Source organism: Pongo abelii, chromosome 14 (genome assembly GCF_028885655.2).
Source record: "Pongo abelii isolate AG06213 chromosome 14, NHGRI_mPonAbe1-v2.0_pri, whole genome shotgun sequence".
In the NCBI taxonomy this organism is placed as follows: Eukaryota; Metazoa; Chordata; class Mammalia; order Primates; family Hominidae; genus Pongo; species Pongo abelii.
Genome location: NC_071999.2, coordinates 116,495,975 through 116,521,412, shown reverse-complemented (window position 1 = coordinate 116,521,412; position 25,438 = coordinate 116,495,975). Strand labels below are relative to the sequence as shown.

The 25,438-nt window shown below is 43.2% G+C and overlaps 1 protein-coding gene across 1 annotated transcript in view; it reads left to right on the top strand.

Moving 5' to 3' along the window:
• Positions 1–25,438, top strand: part of COL4A1 (collagen type IV alpha 1 chain) — a 157,407-nt gene that overhangs the window by 46,332 nt on the left and 85,637 nt on the right. Inside the window, exon 2 of the mRNA XM_024230972.3 lies at positions 16,387–16,446. Coding sequence (XP_024086740.3) covers positions 16,387–16,446 — 60 coding nt within the window. The remainder of the gene's footprint in view (positions 1–16,386; positions 16,447–25,438) is intronic.

Sequence of the window (25,438 nt, the reverse complement as noted above, 5' to 3'; positions counted from 1 at the left end):
TCCTGACCTCGTGGTCTGCCTGCCTCGGCCTCCCAAAGTGCTGGGATTACAGGCGTGAGCCACCGCGCCCGGTCCACTTTGACCATTTTTAAGTGTAGAGTTCACCAGCTGTGAGTACAGTCATATTGTTGTGTGACCGTCCCCACCATCCACTCCAGAACTCTTTTCCTCTTGCAAAACTGAAACTCAGTACCCATTAAACAGAAAAAAAATGTCATACTGTGTGTGAGCATGAGAGGCATGCATTCCATCTTCATCTCTAGAAAGCTTGGGCCAGAGATGGTCTTTTGTACCACCCTTGCCGTGGTGATACTTGGTTTTAGTTGGCCGTGACTACTAGGGATCTATGAGTTCAGTAAGTCACAGGCCTGTCCTGTGTGGAGAGGTTACCTGTAATGGTGTGATGTGGTTTCACTGTATCCCCACCCACATCTCACCTTGAATTGTAATAATCCCCACGTGTTAAGGGCGGAGCCAGGTGGGGATAATTGAATCATGGGGGCAGTCTACCCCATACTGTTCTCCTGGTAGCGAATAAGTCTCGAGGTCTGATGGTTTTATAAATGGGAGTTCCCCTGCTCAAGCTCTCTAGACTGCCGCCATGTAAGATGTGGCTTTGCTCTTCCTTTGTCTTCTGCCATGATTGTGAGGTCTCCCCAGCCATGTGGAACTATGAGTTCATTAAACCTTTTTTCTTTATAAATTACACAGTCTTGGGTATGTCTTTATTAGCAGTGTGAGAACAGACTAATACAGGTGGCACGGAGCAGAGATGGCATGAGATAGAAGAATGGCTCCTGACTTCAGAGTGAACGAGAGAGATGTAAGATTAGGTTGCCGGGTAGCATGATCCATGTACAGCAGCCTTCAGAGTAAGGGGGATGCAGCTTTACATCCATTACATAAAGAAGAAAGAGCTGTCTGGGAAGCTGATATTTGTCTGTGGCCCTACTATGCCATGCATGTCAGCTGACTAGTCCACCTACAGATTCAACTGTTGCACAAGAACAGATGCCGGAGGAGAAGGCAGCACTTAGCTCCCACTTCCTTTCTTGGTCTGATTTCTGTGGCCATTAAATTAATATAATTAAATTAGGTTGACTGACCTATTTCTATTTTAAATTAGAATATTTTATCACGTTGCAAACACGTTCTTAACAATACACCTTTAGTTTCACTTGTTTTTATGAACCAAAAAGTCCAAGAACTGGACAATAAACTCAGCATAGTGAATTGTTTCAGTAAAGATTTGCTCTGGTTTTTGAAAAGGAAAATTCATGTTAAGCCAGTTTCCTGTCTAGTCAGCAGAGTACAACAGAAGAGGAAAGATGGACAATGTTGATTCCTTCACCTCCTTAGGCTAAAATAAGATTTCCCATCTTTGTTTTGCTCCACCTAGATTTTGTAGACACGCTTAAAAATTTTTTTTAAGTAGTATTGTTAATGGAATACTTTCAGTTTGTTTTAGATTTACACAAAGTTTAGAACAAATATGTCCTGACTGGAGAGTGAATCATGCAATTAGTCACTGGACTGAGTGAGTTAGAACCACCTAATTAGGGTCAATTGGGCTAAAAAATAAAAATAAAACAATTAAGGCTAGACGGAAGAGGAGGAAATGGTGACTTTTTGAAAAGAAAACAAGGTCTGGAGAGTATTGCCTTAAAAAGGTAAAATGTGCAAATTAACAAGATGGAAAAAACCATTGAGTGTAGTTCTGAAAACTGAGCAAAGGGCACACGTGTCAGAAATGGCTTTGGAAGCCAAGGGCCTCACTCCAGGGACTGGGCGGCCCCATGTCATCTGAAGTCTTTGCATCCGCAAAGGATCCCGTAGATTGCTCAGGATCACCGGCGAATGAGATCCTCAGGTTAAATAAATATTTTGGTGACAGATCAAGGCTGCATATATCTATCATACATGTATTTTCCACTTTTAATGCTATGAAATGCAATGAAAGACATCTAATATTAAAACTATGCTGAACATAATCTTTATTTTTTGAAGATATTTAACGATTTAAGGATTTAAAATATATGTATTGTGGGAACTACAGTGTATCAGTTTCTTTGCATAGTAAGACTACCAAAAGCTCTAGTTAAACTGAAATTGAAGTCAAAGCAACAACCAAAAAGTTAACATTGTTTATTATCTTATTTATTACATTATCATTTATATCACCTGGCAATTTCAGATTGACTATTTTTTAATAAAGAAGAGGCACATAGTTGGTGTAAATAGATGGAAATACATTTTCAAATTCAAAATATTTATTACCATTTAAATTTTCTTTTCTTTTTTTTTTGAGATGAAGTCTCACTCTTGTCACCCAGGCTGGAGTGCAGTGGCACGATCTTGGCTCACTGCAACCTCCGCCTCCCGGGTTCAAGCGATTCTCCTGCCTTAGCCGCCCGAGTATCTGGGACTACAGGCGTGCGCCACCACGCCCAGCTAATTTTTGTATTTTTTTAGTAGAGACGGGGTTTCACCATATTGGCCAGGCTGGTCTTGAACTCCTGACCTCGTGATCCGCCCACCTCGGCCTCCCAAAGTGCTGGGATTACAGGTGTGAGCCACTGTGCCCGGCTTAAATTTTACCTTCTTGAGTGCTGCCCGGTTCGCTTTGGCTCCACGTGACTTCTGCTCATTTAAGCTTCACAGTATGTGGTAGCAAAAGGTTTTCTAGAATTTTCTAGATGTTAACATGCTTAATACAAGTTCTTTGTCTTTAGGAACCATATTTCTATTTCTACAAATCTCATAGCCTTGTTGTATTGTATGCACTGTAGGCAATGGGAAAATAAGTATTCAATGAATGTCAGTGAGGAAAGAAAGAAACGAGGGCTATTTGTATATTACTCATTCAAATTGAAGGACCAGGGACATGGAATGAATTATATTTTCCATATTTTATGTATTTCTTATTTATTTTTATAATAAATTATGAATGGCTTAAGGCTGCTAAATATTCTTCTTAGGTTCCTTTGGAAAAGGCAAGAGTTTATGAAGTTGTAGCACATATCTATAGCTACATAGCATTATGCTTGTCAATTAATTAGACCATTTGGTTTCAAGAGGTGCTGGTAAACTCAATTTATGTATTCTCTTTTTTCATGTCTTAAGAGTGAGACTCCACTCTCAGGGTTATAGTGGGGAAGTGTGGTTTGGAAAGGAGGCCTCAACACGCACTGACCTTGTACAGTTGACCACAGTGTCTCACAGGGTCCTGGAGAGATAGCTCTTGGCACCCTCTGCCACTGTTCAAATACCAGCATATGTCATTGAGAAACCATGGCTTTGACAAGCAAAAGTTCAACTTTTCTCTGTGGTATACCTCATTTTTTCTTCTTTAACCACAAATGTACTTGTGCTTTTAGGTAGGTCCTTTGGAAGTAGCACTTACGGTTTGCAGAGTAGCATTTTTGGTTTACCAGCCATTATCTTCCATATTCTTATGGAGGGTTTTAGTTGCTGTTGCTCTCACATTTGCTCGTGGCCTTGGAAGGATGTCACATGGAAGTCTCCCAGATGGATCTCTGACCACTTGTCAGACGCAGGGAAGGTTTGCCGCAGGATCTCTTCCACATGTTCGTTATTCTGTAGGGTTTGTTACGTGCAGTTTCTATTTACATTATGTTTGAGTTTTCAAACCTGGTTTTAAAGATACAAATCAGATAATATTATCCTTAGAAGGTGATGTTTTCAAGAGTGATTTCTTTGGGTGTTGGGAGCTGTGCAGCAGCATTTCAGAATCTATCGTTTATAAATAGTATAAATTCTTCCATTTATTTTTGAAAAGTGGCTTTGCAAGTGAGTGCAGTTATGAAAACTACACTTTAGTTTCATTCTGGCTGGCCGGGATTAGTCTAAACATGAAGATTTTTTTAAAGACATGTCTGGTGTCTGACAAAAGAGATGAACAGCTATGATTGCTATCATAGAGACTATTTAATAGTCCCTCTGTGAAATGGAAGTAATATTAAATTAATCAATAGAATGCATTTGTTGAATGCATAGTGAGTGCGTGGTTAGTCCTATCCCACAGGAAAGAATATCTATTTTCTATCCTTGTTGCTGGAAGTATCGGATAGACCCCCCCCCGGTCTGGGGCACGAATAGACTGTAGCTGGGTTAGAGTGGATGCAAATCCCTCACCGCAAGGCCGACCTCCGCATTTCCAGTTACACCTGTAAATACACCAGGGCTTCAACCCTCTTTAAACTTCCCAATGTTCTTCAAACTCCCTGTGCACGTTCTCATCTCCATATTTGGTTCCCTTGCTTTCTCTTTCTGGAATTTCCTCCTTTGCTTTCCCGGGCACTGACATCCTCCCTGTGGTTCTGGACTCTGAGGTCCAGTTCACCTGCTCCCTCGAGGACGCACATTCACAGTGCCTGCTGGTTCCTGACGGGGCAGCACCACTCAGCAAGTGGCCATCCTCCCCTGCCGTCTTCACCTCTTCCTCGCGGGTATCATCCTCGTCCAAAATCATTTTTCCTTCTCCAGCGTCTTGTAGTTTTGTTGCAATCATCCTGTGAAGTCATTTAGTTTTTTTGATGTGTTTTTCCCCCCAGACTAGAATATGCCCGAAGGTAGAAACCATGCCCTATTCACCCTGTCGCTTGGGGCCCAGGACAACTCTTGCACATCTTAAACATTATATAGGTGTCTTGTCTCTAGCTGGAGATTTCATGGGGAGGAGGCTGAAATGTTAGATAAGATTTTAAAACAGGTAAGATTTAATAGATAAGAAGAACATGAGATATACAGCTTCATTCGTAGAATAAAAATCTTCATATAAAATTTGTCTAATTGACAGTAGAATCACCAGCTAAGAAAATGAGACCTATTACCTTCTCCTGTCATAAGATAAGGTCAGTCACAGTCTTGTCTTTTCTTTGCCTCCTTTCCCTTCCCTTCCTCCCTTCCCCCTTCCCTTCCTGCCTTCCCCCTTCCCTTCCTTTCCCTCCTTTCCCCCTGTTCCTGGTGGAATCACCATCCTTTCAGTGGTACTCATTGGGAAACCTCCTGTCTTCCCCCCATGACACTGAATTGGTCCTTGAGCCATGACCTGCCTCCCTCCCTTGCACTCGTCTTCTCCCACCTTCCTGCAGCTGCCCTGCTCTCGCTCCCATCCCCAAGGGCAAGGACTGCCTTGCAAGTCTCCTCACTTCCCTTCCTTCCTCATGCTAATACACTTGACACAAGTCTCACAGATGAATGTCACAATCCAGCGAATGGGATAGGTCTCCCTCATCTCTAAACCTTTAGACCCTACCCAAGGCCTGCTAGAAAATGAGGTGGAAAACACTTGGCCTTTTGTGGTCACAGGCAGCTGCCCCACCAGTGTCCTTGCAGCACTCTGGCCTTCAGACAGCCCTGTGCAGGGCTGAAGCCGACACCTGGGCTGTTCTGCTGGCACACAGACCTCCTCCCCGGGAACTGTGCTCCTGCTGGCTTGTCCGGCCACCTTCCTTGCAATGGGCTTAGCGTGGTAGGGGCCACAGTTTCTCTCCTCTTAACTGGCAAGCTCCTTGAGAACACAGCTCATGTCTAAGTCATCCTTTACCCTCCAGATTGCAAGTACAGTGGCAAGCACATAGTAAGTTCTCATTAAATTGCTACCAAGCGAGTAAGAGTAGCAGGCCTGTCCAGTCACGTATTCCCCAGTTTTGTGGAAAAGGAGGGCTTACCTAAGACTGCTTTTTAGAAGAGGAATTTATCTTTTTAGGATGGGGACACACAGAGAATGGCAGGAGGTCATATAACTTGGGTTACATTCCAAATCTCCCCTGGAAGAGATTAGTGATGTCACTATTCTGGGGGAGAAGATGAGCACAAAATCAGCAATGATTTAGAATATTTAATTGTTTAAGGAAAAAAAGTGGTCAGATTGCCACCACTGGTTTTACTAAACTCTGTTTTTGAGTTGCATGTCCGTCATGCTTGAAATATTTCACTAGTCATTTAGGCTTTTCATGTTTCCTTTTAAAGTATGTTACAAACTGTAGGGCTCCTTAAAGGATCAGCTGGTGGAACGCAGTGGGATAAATAGAACATGGGCGCTGCTGTGTCTTCCTCAGAGCAAAGCCACCCTCCCGCTTCTGTGCTGTGTATCGCTTCCCAGAGGCAAACAGAGCCTTCAAGATACGCTTCAAAGAGAGTTCTGTTGATGGGAAACTATCTGCCTACTCCCTCTTGCTAGCCTTCCAGTAAACCTATGGATCATGGCATTAAGCTACACCATTTGTTTGGAATTTCTCGCTTAATGTGACAATGTGCAGTGCACTTCCTGGACCACAGAGGGATAGACAGCAGCTGCTGGCTAAGTGATCCTCTGATAGGAGCTAAGTGATATTCTGTTAGGAGCTAAGTGATCCTCTGGTTTCAAATCTAGACTCAGTTGGGAGTTCTTCTGAAGGCTGAATGCAGTAAAGGTTGTAGGTGGGGTCAGAAGGCATGGAGTTTTCCATGTGTGGTATCACGTTGGTGCTCAAAAAGTTTTATATTTTGGAGCATTTTGTATTTTGGATTTTGGGGTTAGGAATATTCAACCTGTAGGGCATTTCTTTTACAAACCTTCTCCTACTCCAATTAATCATGTTGATGGGCATAAAGACAGCACATTATACTTTATATATATATACACACACACATACATATATGCATATAATTATACTTATATATAATATACATACACATAATTATGTGTAGAAACATGCTTTAAAATTAAATGTTATTATAAATTTGGAGATTGTAGATGGAACAGATTAAAATGTAATTTACTTGGCTGGGAGTGGTGGCTCACTCCTGTAATCACAGCATTTTGGGAGGCCTAGGTGGGTGGTTCACCTGAGGTCAGGAGTTCGAGACCAGCCTGGCCAACATGGTGAAACCACGTCTCTACTAAAAATAGAAAAATCAGCCAGGCATGGTGGCAGGCACCTGTAATCCCAGCTACTTGGGAGGCTGAGACAGGAGAATTGCCTGAACCTGGGAGGGGGAGGTTGCAGTGAGCTGAGATCGCGCCATGGCACTCCAGCGTGGGCAACAGAGCAAGACTCCACCTCAAAAAAAAGTAATTTATTTATGATTAGGAATTAATAAAGAAGACACTTAATGCCCAGTTGTTGGAATTTCTTTAAGTCTTCCCGTAAATGTGCTATCACTTTTCAGACAGCAATTATAGACTCCTTTATCAGAGTCAGTGTTACTGGGACTAAGGAGAATTAAGGCGGAGAAGACTGTGCCTCTGCTGTAAGTCAGGCATGGGTTCAAGGTCTTTATGCTATCAGGCTGTGCGGCCAAGATCTCAAAAGTTAAACTCCTGTCTGCCTCAGGAATGTGCTGTCTTAATTCTGTACCGGCTCGCACCTGTGCCTGTCTGGCAGCCTGTTCTCACCATCTTTCCCTCATCCTGGGTTCTTCCTAGGTGAACAGCCCTGACTTTTCACAACTCAGCTGAAGTGCGCCCTACTTTGGGGGTCCCTGAGTCCCCCTCTGGCATGCCTCTGGGTCTCTGCTCACCTCTCTTGCAGCCCATGTTGTATTGTAATTTCACCTTTCCCTATCTGGCTTGCTCACACACTCAGCTCTGTATTCTTAGCATTGAGGGGTGCCTGGCCCATGCAGGCGTGCAGTAGATGGGAAGTAAATCTCACCGTCTGTTAAGAAAAAGATAAGTACGACTGGGCACTGCCAGGAGCTGTGAAGAAGTGCCTGGCACAGGCCTGCTGGTGCTTACCCTGCCCCACCCACTCACCCCAGTCTTGGGCATGGGGCCTTGGGGCTGTCTTGCGTGGGCTGGGCTTGGGAGTCAGATGTTGAAAGTGAAGGCACAAGCCCACATGGCCGGTGCAGGAGTAGGCCGTGGAAGATGAAAACCGGGAATAGCTGGGAGAACTCCCTGCCCTTCAGCACAGCCGGGAGCTGCACAGTTCTCCAAAGTTGGAAGAAATAGTCCAACATCTTTTTTCGTGCCCGTCTGGGTAAAATTTGCTGTTCCTCAAAGGGTGCCTGTAGAATAGGCATTGGTGGAATGAAGGGGCTAAAGATGAAAGTTACAAAGGATGGGAGCAGGGCTGGTGGGAAAAGAATCCAGGGAACCCGGGAGAGTAGCTAAGAGTGACAACTCTATGGGTGGGAGATTCCTCCTCTGGAATTAGGGAGTTTGAGTTTCATTGAGAGAACGAAATGTCTCTCAAGTCTACATATTTGCCTGGAGCCGACACTTGGTTTGGGAGGGGCTCCGTGGGACCCGGATGCTGGGGACGCGCTGGCCTTGCCCCACTGTGCTAGTGCGTCAGGTCAGTGACTCACAAGCACGGGAAGGCTCGCCCCAGGTCATGCCTCCACAGATCATTCCTCCCAACAGTGTTTCCACCCGTGGGTCCCAGCGGACACACACGAAGCCCACCAACTCATTTCACACACAGCCATCCAAGGAACCACTGACCCATGGCAACTAATCATAGTCACATCTGCTTGCAGCTGGACAAAGACCAATGACCTGGAGGTGAAGTGCCGGTCTTCATGGTCATTCCCTCCAGGCCATCCTATTCCCCAAGCAGGAACATTTAATGTCCACCCCCGTTTAGTGGGAGAAAGGGAAGAAAAGAAGTGAAACATGAGTCAACAAAATTGTATGACGGGGAAAATGAGACCAGAACTGCAGTCACATGTTGTTCCTAAGAGAAGCCAAGAAAACACCCTCATTTCCTCAAGGCGTGTGGTTTCTTGGGAGCTTTTCTGCTCCGCAAACTCAGTCTCTAATGAGAAGCAGAATAGAGCATGTACCTCACATGTACAAATCTTAGTCATACTACAGCACAGAGACATGTTACATATTAGAAATTCACTGTTTCTCACATTTTTCGTGCTTTTTTTTTTTTTTTTTTTTGCCAAGAATGTATCAACTCTTGTTGTTTTCAAATTAGGGTAGAAATATTGTGTAACTCTAAACAGTAGTAGGGACTGTTTTGTTTCTATGTCTTCCATTATTAAATGAAACAGAAATATTATTTTATTCATCTAAATTGTCCTTTCAGGGGAGTTAATGATGAATAATTATTTTCACATCTTTGGGATCACATCTATCTTACATTAGTCAAAACAAAATCATGATGATAATAAAACAAATGCAGATGAAAGCACAATGATTTTGAGTTCTGTGAGAATAAGGGAGAAAAGTTAATTTTACCTTTAAAACCACAATACTAAGTATATGTTTGGAAATTGAAAAATGTTATGCAAATGTAAACTTTTAAGAAATCATTATTTGTACTACAACATTTGGCCTATATTTTACTATTTTGCTAGTAATTTTTAAATGCCATGGACACTTTTTTGGGGAGCTAACTTTTATTGAAGTTTAGAAACTTACAGAAACATATCAAAGGGGAAGGGCACAGCTCAGTGAATTTTCCCCAAAGTGAACATACCAGTGAACCCAGACTACGAACCAGAACATTACCAGAAGGCACGAAGTCCCTGGGGTCCTCTTCTAGTCATTAGCCCTCAAGAGTAACCAGGATCCAAAGTCATCTTGTTAGGCTTTGACTTTTATAGGAATGGAGTCACCCAGTTTGTCTTCTTTTGTGCCTGGTTCAGCTTGCTGCGGGTGCTGTGGCTGGCCTGCCCGGGTGTGGCCGGGGACTCCGTTCCATGAATATACCCCATCGTTTCTCAGTCCCTTGAACTGTTTCCAGCTGGGGCAATTGTGGATAGTGCTGCTGTGAACAGGCTTGAGCACATCCCTTTTTCTCTAATTTTATTGAAATACAACAAAGTGCAAAAATCACAAGTGCACAGCTCGATGAGTTTTTACCGACGTATACACCCATGTAGTCACTGCCCGCAACAAGCCAAGAATGTTTCCTGCACCCCAGAAACCTCCCTCATCCCCACCTTTGCCACACCCCGGCAGAACGTCATCACAATTCTGACTTCTTTCCCCATAGACAGATGCCCCTGTTCTTGAATTTAATGTGATGGGATCATACAGAGTGTGCTCTCTCTGGAGAAGTTTTAAGATTCTTTTTTAGGGCATTCTTAGGCCCTGGGGGTCCATGGAGATGGGGAGAGCCATTTTGCAGAACCTCACAGCCACAGCGGTTAAAACAAGCATGACACAAGCAGCACAGGCAAACAGGACAGAAGCTAGGAAGTCCATTCTCCATTTACAGTCTGTGAGGTTTCGCTATCTGAAAAAAGTGTGAGTGCCTGCTGCATCTGTGTGTGGTTATCTTTTATTCACCACACCAGCATTTTGTGTGTGTGAATGAAGTGGAATTTAAAATAATAGAATTGAGGCAAAGTGCAGTGGCTCACACCTGTAATCCCAGCATTTTGGGAGGCTGAGGCGTGTGGATCACTTGAGGCCAGGAGTTCGAAACCAGCCTGGCCAACATGGCGAAACCCCTTCTCTACTAAAAATACAAAAAATTATCCTGGCATGGTGGCCCGTGCCTGTAGTCCCAGCTACTCGGGAGGCTGAGGCAGGAGAATCGCTTGAATCCAGATGGCAGAGGTTGCAGTGAGCCGAGATCGCACCACTGCACTCCAGCCTGCGCGACGGAGCGAGACTCCGTTTTAGACTTGAAAAGATGAGACCCCAGCAGGACGTGATAAAGGTCAATGTGGTTTTGTCCAACTTGCCTCGGTTGGAGCAACGTACCAGTGCGTCCCTGCTGTGTGGCCGTGGGGCTTATCCCTGGGAGTGGAATTTCGGGGAAGGAGCTGGGGCCAGGGTCCAGCTTCAGCGGAGGCGGCCAAGCGGCTTCCAGAGGGGTTGGGAATGTTCCGCTCGCAATCCCACCGGGAGCGTGTGGGGCCCGCGCGTGCTGCGCACTTTTAATTCTGCCCAAGTAGCCCTAAAATACAGTCTCTTGTCTCCATACACTTATTTAGTTGGGTAGGTAATTATTTAAAAGACTCCCCGAGGAAGTGCGGCAACCAGGAAGAGCCCTCGACGGCAGTATCACCAGGAAAGTATTTTGACATTTTGCACAGCATAGGGAATGCGAGAAAGAATTTGAAAGATAAGCTGTTTAGACTTGGCAGATCTCCACATGTCCCTATTTGGTGGGATGTGAAACACATAAAAATTGTTAAAGCTGTGATGTTAAAGGTCTATCTTCCATCAAAAGCAGGGAAAAAATCGGAAAATTGAGGACTTCATCCTGTTTAACTCATTCCAAATATGCCTTCATCAGAAGACATGTCCCAGTTAAATTGTATAACACTGCACTCTTCTCCCCTCCCTCCCTCTCTCTCTGACACACACACACACACACACACACACACACGAGTAGCATAGCAGCTGGTGTTCTTCGGTTCAGTTAAAAAGGCGTTCTCCAAACAGAATGAGTGAGCTTTCCTCTTTTTGCATCCTCTCGAATGGAATTCACTTTAATCTTGAGAAGAGCGCCCTCTTGGTCTGTAGATCCGAGAAAACCAGAAATAGGCTTTATTTCTTATTAAAACCATTGACTTCTCGTCCTCCCCTTTCTTCTTTGGTACTCGTACTGCGTATTGTAAAATCTTTGTGTATTTTAAGAACTTAATATACTTTATGACATTAATATGGATGGTGGATCTCTGAATATCTTAATTGGAGCATGAAAGAAAAGTTTCACAGTATTAATTATTTTCACATATCCTGAAAAGTTTAAGAGACTTTTAGAGAATATAAAAGATATTTGGTTTAGGGATTACTTTGTAGTACCTTTTGCATTCCTTTCATATTGTATTTTTTGTTTTCATTTAAAGTTGATCTTTGCTATTGAAGTTATGTGTGCGTGTGTGTGTCTGACAGAGTCCATTGAGGACTATTACTATTATTTTATTTTCTGTTTCAAACACAGTTAATTCAGTTCAGCTTCCATTTGGAGATAACTTATTATACTCTGTAGGCCACATGGTCTATGGGGAAGAGGCTAAAAGGACTTTCAAAACTGACTTGGTTTTCATTAAGTTTGTCTACAGTTTTAGGAGCATAAATAATAAATTCACCCCCAACCCCAAGAGCTTTCTAGGGTCCTCTTTTTCCACATTGGTCTGGGGTACCTGTGTTGCTGTTGTCCATGGCTGGTCTACTTCTGTGAGAGAGACCGAGACCCCCGCCTTTCTTTCCTTTGAGAACTCCCAGCCATATTCCCCGTCTTCCAAGTGGAGAATGCCTTCGTGACCCACTTTCATCCTCAAGACCACTTGGGTTAAGTGTGTGCCTCACAGGAACGCAACACAGGCATTGCTCCAGGGACTTGGAACTCACAGACCCTAGAACACCAATGAGGGGAAAACCAGGAAGAGGATGAGTACTGCACAGAATGTACAGTTCTTCCCGTTCTAGAATCTGGAACAGATGGTATGGGAGCTCATCTGTGGGGTCATCCAGACATGGGGAGAATGCAGAGCCCTCATAAAGGCCCTCAGATGTGCAGCCAGCAGGGAGCCGGTGGAGTCCACCAGTGTGCATATAGCTTTAGATTTTTCTGGGAGTCCAGATGCAAGGTGTAATTCCTCAGGAAATGATGAAATGGTGACATAGCTTTTCACATGTCAGGTCACCAGTGAAATTGTGAACCTGGGTAACCTGCATTATTTATGTACCCCTTTTAAACACAGTAATTTACAACAGTGAATTAAGACTTGCATTACTTGACTTTTATTTTAATTCATCATTTTAAGCTTATACATTACACCTGAGTGAAAGGGGTACTCAGGTCATCTTTTGTATTTTTTTTTTTTTTTTTGCAGTGAACCCTTGAATTGCAGCTAAAATTACCTTCATATGCCAGGGTGAAACCCAGCACTGGCCCTTATATGACAGAAAGGACCAGAATAGTGATATTTTAAAGTAGATTTTATTTAACAAAGTAAACATACATCTTAGGATATTTGTTTGTCATTCTTGTCATTCTAAAGGCTAGTTTTTTGTTTTGTTTTGTTTTGTTTTAACAAAACAATTTACATAAAGTGCTAGGCCACCCAGAATGTGACACAAACATCATGGTCTTAGACATCTTTTGTTCTGAAAAGCTAACCCTAATTTAGATATTTTTGGAATGATCAATTTTTTAGAATTGCCTTCTGGGGCCAGAAATGATAATAAAATTCCCTACACAAATAAAGCCATACATGTTTTTGGTCCCGGATTAAAAAAAAATACTTGCTTATGAAAAAGCGTAAGGTGGTGGGGGAAGGCCAGGGGTCGGGGGTCAGTCCTTTCTCATCTCTGATTTTCCCCAGTGTTCCTTAGTACCTGAAGTGGTCCCCAGGGTAAAACTACCCACCCGCCTGTCACCGGCACCGGCTGGGGGTGTTTCTGTACCAAAAGCACAAGAAGCTCCTTGACCCGAGCGTCCACAGTCACAGCCCTACAGCCTCTTATCTGCAGTCCCAGGCAATGGAAGCATTCACAGATGGCTTAAGGGCCCAGTTCCAGGAAATTCATTTTTATAACCTCCTTCAAATTGCAGAAAGATAAGCTTCTGAGATTTTATCAACCTTTTGGAAAACTCCAGATCACCAAATAGCCATTTTCAGCTTCAATCCCTTAAATCCCTGCTTAATCTGCTCTTTCCCAGAAAGCAGCAATTGACTCACAGGTCGAAAATCCACACTGCTTCAGGCTGGTGTTGAGTTTCTGCCAGCTGAGCCCAGATGACTGCTGGACATTTCCTAAATGGACTCTGCAGATACATGAGACTTAGCCTGGTGGGTTTTCCTTTTGATATCTGTAGGAGGGGGATGAGACACAGCAGAGTTTAAAGAACAGAGTTGTGTTTCCAAACTTGGCTCAAATGCAAACAGGTTGTGGGCAGTGGCATAATCCCAGCAAAGAGGCTGCCCGGGAACCCCAGGGACTTGGAGATAACCTGGTGATGGAATAGCTGGTCTGGATGGCTCCAGGTGCCAGGTGCCAGGTGCCAGCGCACTCCCAAGTCCTTGGCTCTTCCCTGGCTACTCTGTGATCTGGAGCAGTCGGGCAATCATTGCCGAATTCCCTGTTTGGAGCTTTGTCCCAAAGTGCTGTTGTGCACGAACGCACTGTGCGTTGAGGTGCGCAGTGCCACTGGATTTCCATCTACAGTTGTTATTTCAGGTTGCTTAGATGGGTAACACCAGTAACAGCACCAAGAATACAAACATAATTGGGTACTGATTTCATCAATTCTAAGATGTGCATTTATTAATGTTTTAACAACTCTGGAATTGGGATAGATCTAACAATTGATAATGTGTCATTGTTTAATTAGTACCATTCTTTATTTCTTATATGGGTTTTACAATTGGTGTCATCTTAGATGAAATACAGCTCACATCAGCCTCAATGCTACGGGAGCCTGGTGTGAGTTGTATGTGGGGCTGCCTCCAAAGCACTCAGGGTGTACCGGGGAGACACAGAAGTAAACAACGAGAAATGTGAGGAGCCTGACAATAGAGACATGCAGTCAGCAATTCTCAGGAGCCAGATAGGCAGCAGGTGACCTTCACCTGGGGATTAGACACATGGTAGTGCTGGCTGAGTTAGGAACCTCTGGTGAGGTCTCTCAGTACTGGTATTTGTCCATTTTGGAAGAACCTCCTGGAGCACAGGTTACAGATTTTGGCCTCATCTCTTTAGATGCCTCTGAGTGGTCACCAAAACCCAGATTATGAAGCAAATCTGTGCACACGGATTGATTTAAAATGTTAGGAGGTTATGAGAGTGTAGGCTGAAAATTGCCTACAATGTGAGTCAGAGAAAAACACAGACCCATCATCTCTGGAGTTTGCTTGGACTGTTGTCAGCTGTCCCCATTTCCAAAATATAAAATTGAGAACAGCTTACTGTCTTGGAGGCACTTGTTCAGATTTAGCTTTACAAAATAAATATCTCCAGATGTGATTGTTTTATGCAGAAGTCTCCATGGCAATGCAGCTGAGGCTTGAATATGTTGTTAAAAATATACGCTTTGCATGATCACAGTACTATTAGTGGCATGATTTTATTTTCAGGAAATGATAATCACCTGAAGTAGAATATAAGTAAACATTTTGTATCAGACTTAAAGCAGAGCCTCTAATAAAGCTTATTAACCCGATTATTCATCTCATACCTCTTTACATTCTGTCCACAATACCTGTGTCTGTCATGGTTTAAAATTGGGATTCTTCTAAGGAAATTGCAAATGCGTGTATGTCCCGACATATTTCTGTCTTTTCATGTGATGGCAATTTTACATAATGGAAGTTGAAGTTGGGTTCTAATTTCAACTTTGTCCTAGCGTGTTATAATAAATCTTCTAATTCAGTTTCCACATCTGTAAATGGGGATGGCACTACCTATCTTGAAATGATTGTTATGCTCATTAAATAAGACGATCGCTGACTGTGCGTGGCACCTGGTAAGCGTTTGAACACATGGTAGCTTGCTTCGTCTCCAGCTTTTATCACATGCTTGGATTCATTTCCTTCCATTTTTAACATTAATTTTTATGTTAGAAGTGAACTACAGGCTGGGCACAGTGTCTCATGCCTATAATCCCAGCACTTTGGGAGGCTGAGGCGGGTGGATCACCTGAGGTCAGGAGTTCGAGACCAGCCTGGTCAACATGATGAAACCCCATCGCTACTAAAAATACAAAAAATTAGCTGGGTTTGGTGATGGGTGCCTGTACTACCAGCTACTTGGGATGCTGAGGAAGGAGAATCACTTGAACTGGGGAGGTGGAGGTTGCAGTGAGCCAAGATCGCGCCATTGCACTCCAGCCTGGGCAACAAAAGCAACACTTTGTCTAAAAAAAAAAAAAAGTGAACTACAGGAATATTTTGTTGTTGACTGTTCTTTAATGCGACATTCAAGCTTTAATTGAATTCAAAAAGGAGTTCTTTAAGATTGGGGCTTGAAAATCAGCTCATTCCTTTATTCTGTTCTGTACAAACTTTTTGCGTGGCCGTGTGTCCTTGAGACTGCGCTGTTGGGAGCTCTCAGCCTCCCGTGGTCTTAGGTCTGACACCTCTAAATAAGGAGCATGACATTCGGGTAGCTTTGCAAATGTGGGTGGTGCCCTGTTAAACTAATCCCCGAGGGTGTCAACTTCAAATAGAAATTAACAAAGGACAAAAAGTATAGGTGACACTGTTCACTTTTTGGGCTGCGTTTAACACTTGGATTTGTTCTATTCAATGATCTTTGTTTGGTCTATTTGGGCAGGGGATCTGCACCCTAAGTGGAACTGCATGACAGCCCCATGAAAACCAGTGCAGATAAGATTGTGTCCGAAGGACAGGGCAGGCTTCGCTCATAAACAAGTCAAGATGCCGGAACCATCTCCATTTGCATATTGCCCTCGCTTTGAAAGTGTTCTTCTATTTAAAGATGTTTTCTCTTCCTTCCAGGGTGGCTGTGCTGGCTCTGGCTGTGGCAAATGTGACTGCCATGGAGTGAAGGGACAAAAGGTGAGTTGCCGAAATTTAAATCACAACATTTCTTTTTGAATTGGACAGTAAGCACTACATTAACAGTAACCGAATAATCAGCAATTCAGGTAAAGCCTTATTACTGTTTTGATAATTTCCCCAGAGGAATACAAATGAAGCCAAACCAGGCTTGACATTACTTCTGAGTAGTAATATTATTATAATAGCTCTTCTCCAAAGAATGTAATAGTATGTGGCAATTAATGTAGAAAAAGATATTTGGTTTATTTTCCTTTCTGACTCTAAGAGTAACAAGTATATTGGTAGAAAATCTGTTGAATCTATTGTACTTTTTTGAATTGATGTATAAGAACTAATTTTAGCATTTTTCTGGAAAAAGAAACTAGTTCCTATTCTACTTGAGGGCCTTCTCTTCAAATTAGTATTTTTAAACCATCTTTTAATCCATCGCACGCTTGTCTAGATTTATTTATAAAAATACTGCCTGGGAAACTTAGTGTTTCCCAAATGTAAAATTAAAATATATTTCTTTCCAAGCAAACTCTTCCCCTCCCTCTCATTTAAGAACCAGGGCTCCAGATAAAGATAAGTTTCTCTGGAAGGCAAGTTGAGTCTTTGCATTTCGGTTGGTTGGAAAGAGGGTGCCTGACTGTTTTTTTATCCAGAGAACAGTGCAGCGTCCTGGTGCTGTCTGGGGGTCACCGTGGAAACCAGGTGTGGCCATGAGGAAACGTCACCACCTTAAGCCACTCGGCCTCTGGTGCAGGTGCGCGCAGCAGGTTGGGACCCTGTAGAATGGAGTGGATCCTCTGTAGGATACTGTTTCCAGAAAGCTGAAGGTGTCATTCTGGCCAGCGTGTGAATTCTTACTTCCCTCCCTGGCATGCCAGAGGTTTTATGGGGCCACAGACTGATGCTTTTGAAATTCAGCAAATTCTAGTTTATAGAAAATTCTGTGGTTTCTTTTTGGCTATTGCTGAAATGCCAACATTATTATTTTAAAAAATATGCCCGATAGGTGGTGGCACTAGTGTTACCTGGACAGTTTTTGAATGAATGGAGCATGTAAGGAAAGTTTCACATCTTTTCTTATCAACTCTAATTTATCTTCATGCTCTGTTCTCTTTGGAATTTTTTCTAGCGATTTCCAGTGTGCATGTTCAAGAGTTATTTTAAAGCAGAGGCAAGTGTTTCTCATGCCACAGACATTTTGTTAAAAACCTAACTTGAAATATACAAGTGAGCACACCAAACTCATAAAAATATCCTTAAAATGATAAAATAGAGAACTTTGGGGTCCCGACAAAGAGGAAGTTAAGCCTGGATCATGATTACTCTGTTTTCCATGTGACTTTGAAAGCAGCAGGGCTGGAGCCAAGTTGGCTCTGCTCCCTCCTAGGGACAGCAGGGTTGATGTCCACCTCCATTTCCATTTGCTTCTGTCCAGCCGGCAGGCCTTAGCGACCCCTCCTGGCTCTGGAGCTTTACATACTTTCTTATTCTATCCACATCTATAAACTTATAAATATTTTTTAGGCCAGGCGTGGTGGGTCACACCTGTAATCCTAGCAGTTTGGGAGGCTGAGGCAGGAGGATCACTGGAAGTCAGGAGTTTGAGACCACCCTGGCCAACATGGCGAAACTCAGTCTCTACTAAAAGTACAAAAATTAGCCCAGTGTGGTGACATGCGCCTCCAGTCCCAGCTACTCAGGAGGTTGAGACCGGAGAATCACTTGAACCCAGGAGGCAGAGGTTGCAGTGAGCCAAGAACGTGTCATTGCACTCTAGCCTAGGTGACAGAGCGAGGGTCTAACTCAAAACCAAAAACCAAAACACTTGTAATTTTTTTAGCCTAATTTATTTCAGTTTTTCCCAAAATCCACTCATCAAAACATGACAAGGGAGAATGATAGGGTGTAGCCTTCCCTACCTGTCAACTGACATCTCCACAACCTGGTAACACCCCTCAGAGCCAAGCCGCTTCCACTCCGAGTGGGCTACACATGTGTGGGGAAGGCAGGGAAGGCGGTGTCCAGCACCTGGCCTGAAGGAAAGGGGCCTCCAGCATTTTATCTCAACATTGCCGAAGGAGGAGCCCTTGCTGGGGGTGGTCCCCTCTGCCCAGGCGAGGTGTGTGCCTGTCCTGGCTCGGAGCCTGCGTGGGGCCTGCGCCCTGCTTAGGATAGGAAGGAGGAGAAGTGTGGGGCCATGTGGAAGTTGTGTCCCGAGGGAGGTTCCATGCCAGCTTCCTACAGGGGCCAGCTTTAGCCTTGACACTGGGAGTCAGCAGAGCCCAGTCAGGACTGGGATGGAAGGAGCAGGATCCTGCTCTCCTCCTTGTGTGGCCTCAGCCAGGTTTCCCACCAAGGGACCCAGGCCAGGGAGCCCAGCACCTTCAGGACTTTTTTCGGCCTGACGTGCTCCTCTACACTCCTGTTTCTCCATTGCCAACTTTGGGGTTCTTACTGGTTTTTAAAAAATTTTTTAATTCCATAAAGAACATTTAAAATAAAATGCTGGCAAGCTCTACCTTAGACCATTCTGAATTTGTGATTTAAAAGGCAATGATGATTGAATGGGTTCAGAAGGCCTCTTGAAGTCTAGGCCTAGGACAATAGCTAAATGGTTTAGTATTGTATCATTTTAACAAAAATAGAGAAGGCCTATTTTTTTCTCATCTTGAGCATAAACATTTCAGGTCCTATGGTTCACACAGCGTTGAGAAGGGGAAAGAGCCCTTCCTCCCACTGACAGAGGAAATTTTAAACAAACTTCCCCTTATTGTCTTGGAAGTCCTGTTAAAATAATCAATTTAATGATGTGAAATGCCTCAAGCTTCACTGAGCTAGGGTTTCCGATCTGGTTCCCTTTCTCTCATCCCAAAGTCAGCTAAGAAAGAAATGTAGTCTAGGCTGGCAGGTCAAGAGAAGAAATGGATCCTCCTCAGTGGCTGTCACCTTCCACCCTTCTGCACTTTCAGAGCGTCTCAGTCCTGGAAATGCCGACCTAGTATAAAAACAAAATGACTAAAGGGGTTGGAATAATGGAATACAAATCTGCTGGTTTAAATCACTAGTCTGCTTATGAGCTGCAACTGAACGTCTTCTATCCTCATAGAAGTTATTTTCATATTCCCAAATGTCTACATATTAAATTGATTTTGATTGGTTGTTCTTTAAACAGGACAGTAGGAGGCACAGCTCAGATGCAGTTAAAGTTACCAAGCTGAGTCAGAATGTCACAGCCTTAGAAATTTGGAAATTATTACTTCTAAGACATATTTTCCCACGTCTCTTTGAGGAGCACTTTGACACTATTATTTGCAAACCATCAGTATCCTCAACAGAAACTGGAATATCTCCAGTATAAATCTCTTTTGACAAAGTTCTGCTTTCTATGGAGATATGACAGAATGGACAAAATGTCTTATATTCTATAGATACTATAAATACATTTTAGCGCAACAGATCATTGCTGGTGTTATAATCTCATAGTTTTCAAGTAATCAGTAGATGCTAGATAGCTTGATCTGAGTTCAACAGTAAAATTCAGCAGGCTTCTACTGGATTTCAGAGTCTTTGCTGAGTTGTTTACTTTTGCACTTGCCTGGAAGGCCACTCATATCTTCAGATGTTTTCTGTTAGGTAATTAATTTGTTCTTGCACACGGTGTCTCTGTGCTCCTCCAGAGACTGCGGCAGTGTGGGAATGCTGTCTGCTTGTACTGATTAGGGTTTTGAATGCTTGCCTTCACAGAAATAGCCAAAAGTTAAGCTCTTCTTTTGCGTGATAATTTGATTTTCTCAACTATTTAAGATAGTAGGAAAGGCAACACATTCCCAGAAGTTACTGCTGTATGCTAAGGAAATTAACCATTTATGTTTTGCTAAAACAGAGTTTGCACAAGACGCCTTTCAAATAATCTAACCTGGGAGCCCACGTTTCCATAACACTATCACCATAGTCTGTGACCCTGTAGTGTCCAAAATAGGGAATTTAAAGTTAAACTAGAGATGGAAGACTGGTGTACATAAATAAATAACAAGGCGAGAGTAAACCATCAAATTCCAGGAGAAGCTGTTGAGAAAACAAATACAACAGTCTTTCTGAGAAGGAAGTGATCCCTGGGACCTGGAGCATAAAATCAAGGGACAGCTTCCCCGATTCAGCAGGACCCCAGCCTCTCATGTCCTCACTAATTTGCCAGGCTTCCTTGGATAGAGACTAGGTTCGTCTGCCACACATATGTATGAAGACACATGTTAATTGAACTGCATTAATCAGAGAAAACAGCTCTTGGGACCCGTTGATAAATGCTGTCATAGCAAAGGTTTGATGGTTTCTACTATAGTGACTCTAAAAAGGGACATTCCCAAGCCACAGTCTTGTGAGCAGAGTCTTAATTAAGCAGAATTGTAGCATTTCTAGTGAATAGGGACAACTGTGTGGGTATCTCATATCTTCTTGTAATACTTTAACCCTGCCGATACCCAGATCCTTGGCAAAGATATAGAGAAGCAGCACATTATCCTGTTATTACTAATTAGATTCTCTATAAATCACAGCTCCTGGCCACATTGGCTCCGCATTGCAATAATATTGTCATCAGATAGAACGACCAAGATTGCTTTCCAAGCAGAGAACTTTGAAAATGGCATTGCTGTCTGTCTGTCTAAAATGTGTACCTTATCTGATTTGAAAAGGCTGGAGAAGTCTGTGGCCAATCTGGAAGTGATTTCTTTTCTGGCCCAGGAAATCTGGGAAGAGTTTAATGTCATGTATGGCTGAGTTTGTACAGGATACCCTTTCCTTTGTTATGGCAAACAGTTTGTAGCTTTACCAGCCGTTTAGCGCCTAGATATTTGACATAATCGGTGTATGTCCATGTCACACCTTTGTATAAACCTGTCTCTCTGCATCTCAACATTTGGCTATAGCTGCTGCTTTTACACAACAGATCTAGGCCAGGATAGAAAAATCCTGGCTTGTGAGTGTCAGAGCAAGAAAGAGAAAGAGACTGTATCTTGGGCCAGGCCTGGGGCTGAGTATGTTTTATGCACATAATTGTAATATCTATTACACAGTGGAAGAAACCAGCCAGCCCAGGCTTTTTCCACTTGGTATTGACAGTTTGAGTGGGATAATTTTTGGTTGTGGGTCTGTCCTGTCCATTGTAGGATGTTGAGCAGCATCCCAGCCTTTACACATCAGATGCCAGGAGCACCCCCACCCCAGCAGTCATGACATAAATATATCTCCAGCTGTTGCTAAATGTCTCCTGGCGGGGGATGGGGGGTGCAGACTCACCCTGGATTGAATACCGCTGAACTAACCCCATCTTCTATAGCTAATAAAAGACGAATAACAGGATTCAGGCACTAACCAGACTACGACTCAGTTTCTACTCCTTCAGATAAGCAGACCCTAATCTGAGGGAGTCGGGCCAGCTGAAGACATGGCTCAGAATATCCCGAAGTCTTGAGCAAGTTCCTTTCCTCTCACTGACTCTGTGGTGGACCCACTGCGCCCCTGGCCGCCTGCCAAGGACAGCAAGCCTTCTGAAGCCTTTCTCTAATGGGTCGGGACGGGGAGGACTGCTGGAGGACCACAAAGAAATGAGCCTACTCCTCTGGGGCCCTGGGCAGACCTCCCAGTTCCTGTTCTAAAGAAGTCAACGTGGGCCTCCAGCCTGGTTCAACAAATAACCCACAGCAAGCCCCTGTGTGTGACAAGGGGCAGGTCAGCCAGTCAGCAGCCACTCCTGCGCCACTGTCCCCTCCTGAGACAGGTTAGGGGTGCCCAGCCCATCAAAACGTGCATCCCACCCCATTCAGGATTGCTTTTCCCTGTGCATTAGGAATAAAACCTCTCTAAGGGGAAGGCATTTTGAAGTAAGCCTGTTTCAGGCCTGTGAGAGGGCTGCAGAAACACCCCCAGCGTGAGCACTGGGTCACCCCACAGCCCCTGCCTTTCGGAAATTCTGGTGTAGACTCCGCTGCACAGGAAGCTCCTTGCTCTGTTTGAAGGCTGGTGGTCTTCACTGTGTCTCCGCGATTCCCCAGGACGTGGGCACGGCCATGCTTCTCACGCATCCTCTCTGACTCAGGATCATCGACTTGTGCCTCTGCCTCCTCCACATCTGGAAGAGGTGTCTTCTTTTCCCTTTTCACAGGCTACTTAGAGCTGGAGAGGGATTGCGTCTGTCGATCCTTAGATACACGATTAATTAATCAACGCGTGTTTTTCAGTTGTTACTTTGCTGGGCACTTTGAGAGATGCAAAATGAGCATTCTTAGTATATTTCTCTCAAGGACATACAAAATAAGAAGAAAAATATTATCTGTAAGGAATGCCATAAATCTAATACCTAAATACGAGAAAAGAAGAGGACAGATTTTCCAGTCTGTTGAATTAGATGCGCCATTTTACATTGATTGTTTTTTATTAGCTCCCATTGCCAGAGACATTGCAACGTCTACGTGATAAGGAGTTTAGGCTTGATCTTGGATGCTGTTTTTAAACACATCATCTACAACATTCTAGTCTTTTTTGTGCTATATTGTAACAATTGTCAGAGTGCCTTAGAATCTAACTTTACCTTTAAGGTATGGGACTCACTTTTTCCTAAGATCATAAATTTAGGGTATTTTCGTAGTTGTAATTAAATCTTAGATGAAATTCCTTTTTGAGACAGGGACTGTACTTTATTTGTATTTTTGGAGAATTCAATAATCTTCAATTTATAAATATATTTATTTCCATGATCGTTCCTCTAATTTACACATGGGCAACAATAGACATAGTTTTAGCCATGCTTTCATTATGAAATTAAAATATACGAGGACAGAGTGCTTTAAATATTCCACTGTATAGATGGACTGGCTCTTCTCCTGTTATTCCTTGTTATTCCTAGTATCTATGTAGAATATATTTGCATCTCTAGTAATTATTAAAGAATAATAATTATCTTCTTGTATGATTATCTTTCTTGCATATCTTCTTTCTTTTTTTTTTTTTTTTTTTTGAGACAGAGTCTTACTCTGTCACCCAGGCTGGTGTGCAGTGGCGTGATCTCGGCTCACTGCAAGCTCCGCCTCCTGGGTTCACCAGTTCATGCCATTCTCCTGCCTCAGTCTCCCAAGTAGCTGGGACTACAGGCGCCCGCCACCATGCCAGGCTAATTTTTTTGTATTTTTAGTAGAGACGGGGTTTCACCCTGTTAGCCAGGATGGTCTCGATCTCCTGACCTTGTGATCTGCCCGCCTCAGCCTCCCAAAGTGCTGGGATTACAGGCGTGAGCCACCGTGCCCAGCATCTTCTTTCTTTTATTGCTGTTTTTAACAGAGTATTAAAAATTTTTTCCTATAAATTATATTAACCATTGTTGTAAACGTTAAAAGTGTTATGCTTCTTCTTAGATACTAAATTCTTTACTCAAGCACATGAAAGCAAATATTTTTGTGTAGACTCTTTGAAACTTTGGATAAGTTAATTCATTTGAACTAATAATGGTGAGTTATTAATAATAAAAGTAATTTATTAAGTACTTAATATGTGAGAGGCACTGTGCCAGGTTTGACTTCGTGAGAATTTCAAATCTAGTCTATTTAAAAAGAAATTCAATTTTCTTACTTATAAGGTGTGAAATATATACCATAAAACCACAACGCACTAAAAAGTGTTCCTTAGTATACAATACTAGGGGGGATTTAAAAAATAAATATGAGATTTGTTTAGGTAGTGCATTAAGCATATTTGAAATTACTAATATTTTTGAGATCAATTGAATGCCTTTGTTTATACATGTTTTGAATATTCCTGAGAGACAATAGTGTCTAGTTTAGCCTTTCCCAAAATATGATCATCAGACCATCTTTAGGATGTCAACAGATGTTTCCTCCGGGATGGAAACGGGAAGAGGTTCCAAGGACACAGGCGTTTGGGGAAAACTGAGTTCAGGTTAAATGGACATTTGTTGTTTTGCCCTGGGATGTCTCAGAGTCTGTAATAAGATAGTGTATCATCTGGACCTTCCGTGGGTGCTGTGTCATATACAGTTCCCCACACTTATTTAAACCCCTCCCTTTTTTTTCTTTTTCTTTTTTGAGATGGAGTCTCTGTCACTCAGGCTGGAGTACAGTGGCACGATCTCGGCTCACTGCAACCTCCGTCTCCTGGGTTCAAGTGATTCTCATGCCTCAGCCTCCCAAGTAGCTGGGATTATAGGCATTTACCCCCCTACCTGGCTAATTTTTGTATTTTTAGTAGAGACAGGGTTTCACCGTGTTGGCCAGGCTGGTCTGGAACTCCTGACCTCAAGAGAGTTGCCGTCTCGGCCTCCCGAAGTGTTGGGATGACAGGCGTGAGCCACTGTGCCGAGCTTCTGACCCTTTTTATTTCTCAAGCCAGGAACGGCCTTTGTGAAAGAGTGGATTGGTGGATAAAACCTTGATTCTAGTGTGAGTTCCCCCATCTACCCACTGTTTTTCACCAAGTTGTTTTGACCAAGTTATGCCCTGACCTGGAAATTCCCCAGAGTTGCTAAAAGAACTGAATGGGGGATACTGTACGTAAGAGCACTTAAGAAATTTAAAATGTCACATGTGGGGACATATGCGTGTCATGTGAATAGCAGCTGCATTTTGAAGTTGCAATAAATGTGAGGAAAATGTGCTTGTTAGCTCAGTTCTAGACAGATCCATGGATAGAAAGACATAGACATGGATCCTTATCCAGCTAAGTATTCACAATCCGCAGGTGAAGCCTGGAAACCCAGAGAAATGGACCTGTTCCATCCGTGACAGAAACTCTCCCAGGACCTAAATTAAAGGGATGTTAGAATGTTTTGAGAATCTTGGCAGAACCATTAGGTAGTGTTTGTAGCTTTTGGATGCTTTTGGTGGAGGGAAAATAAGATGGGCTCACTTGGGAGGTCTGCCTGCAGTTTCCATCCAAATTTCTAATCAACATTGTGGTTTTATCATCCATTTCCGGAATCATTACCCCTTAA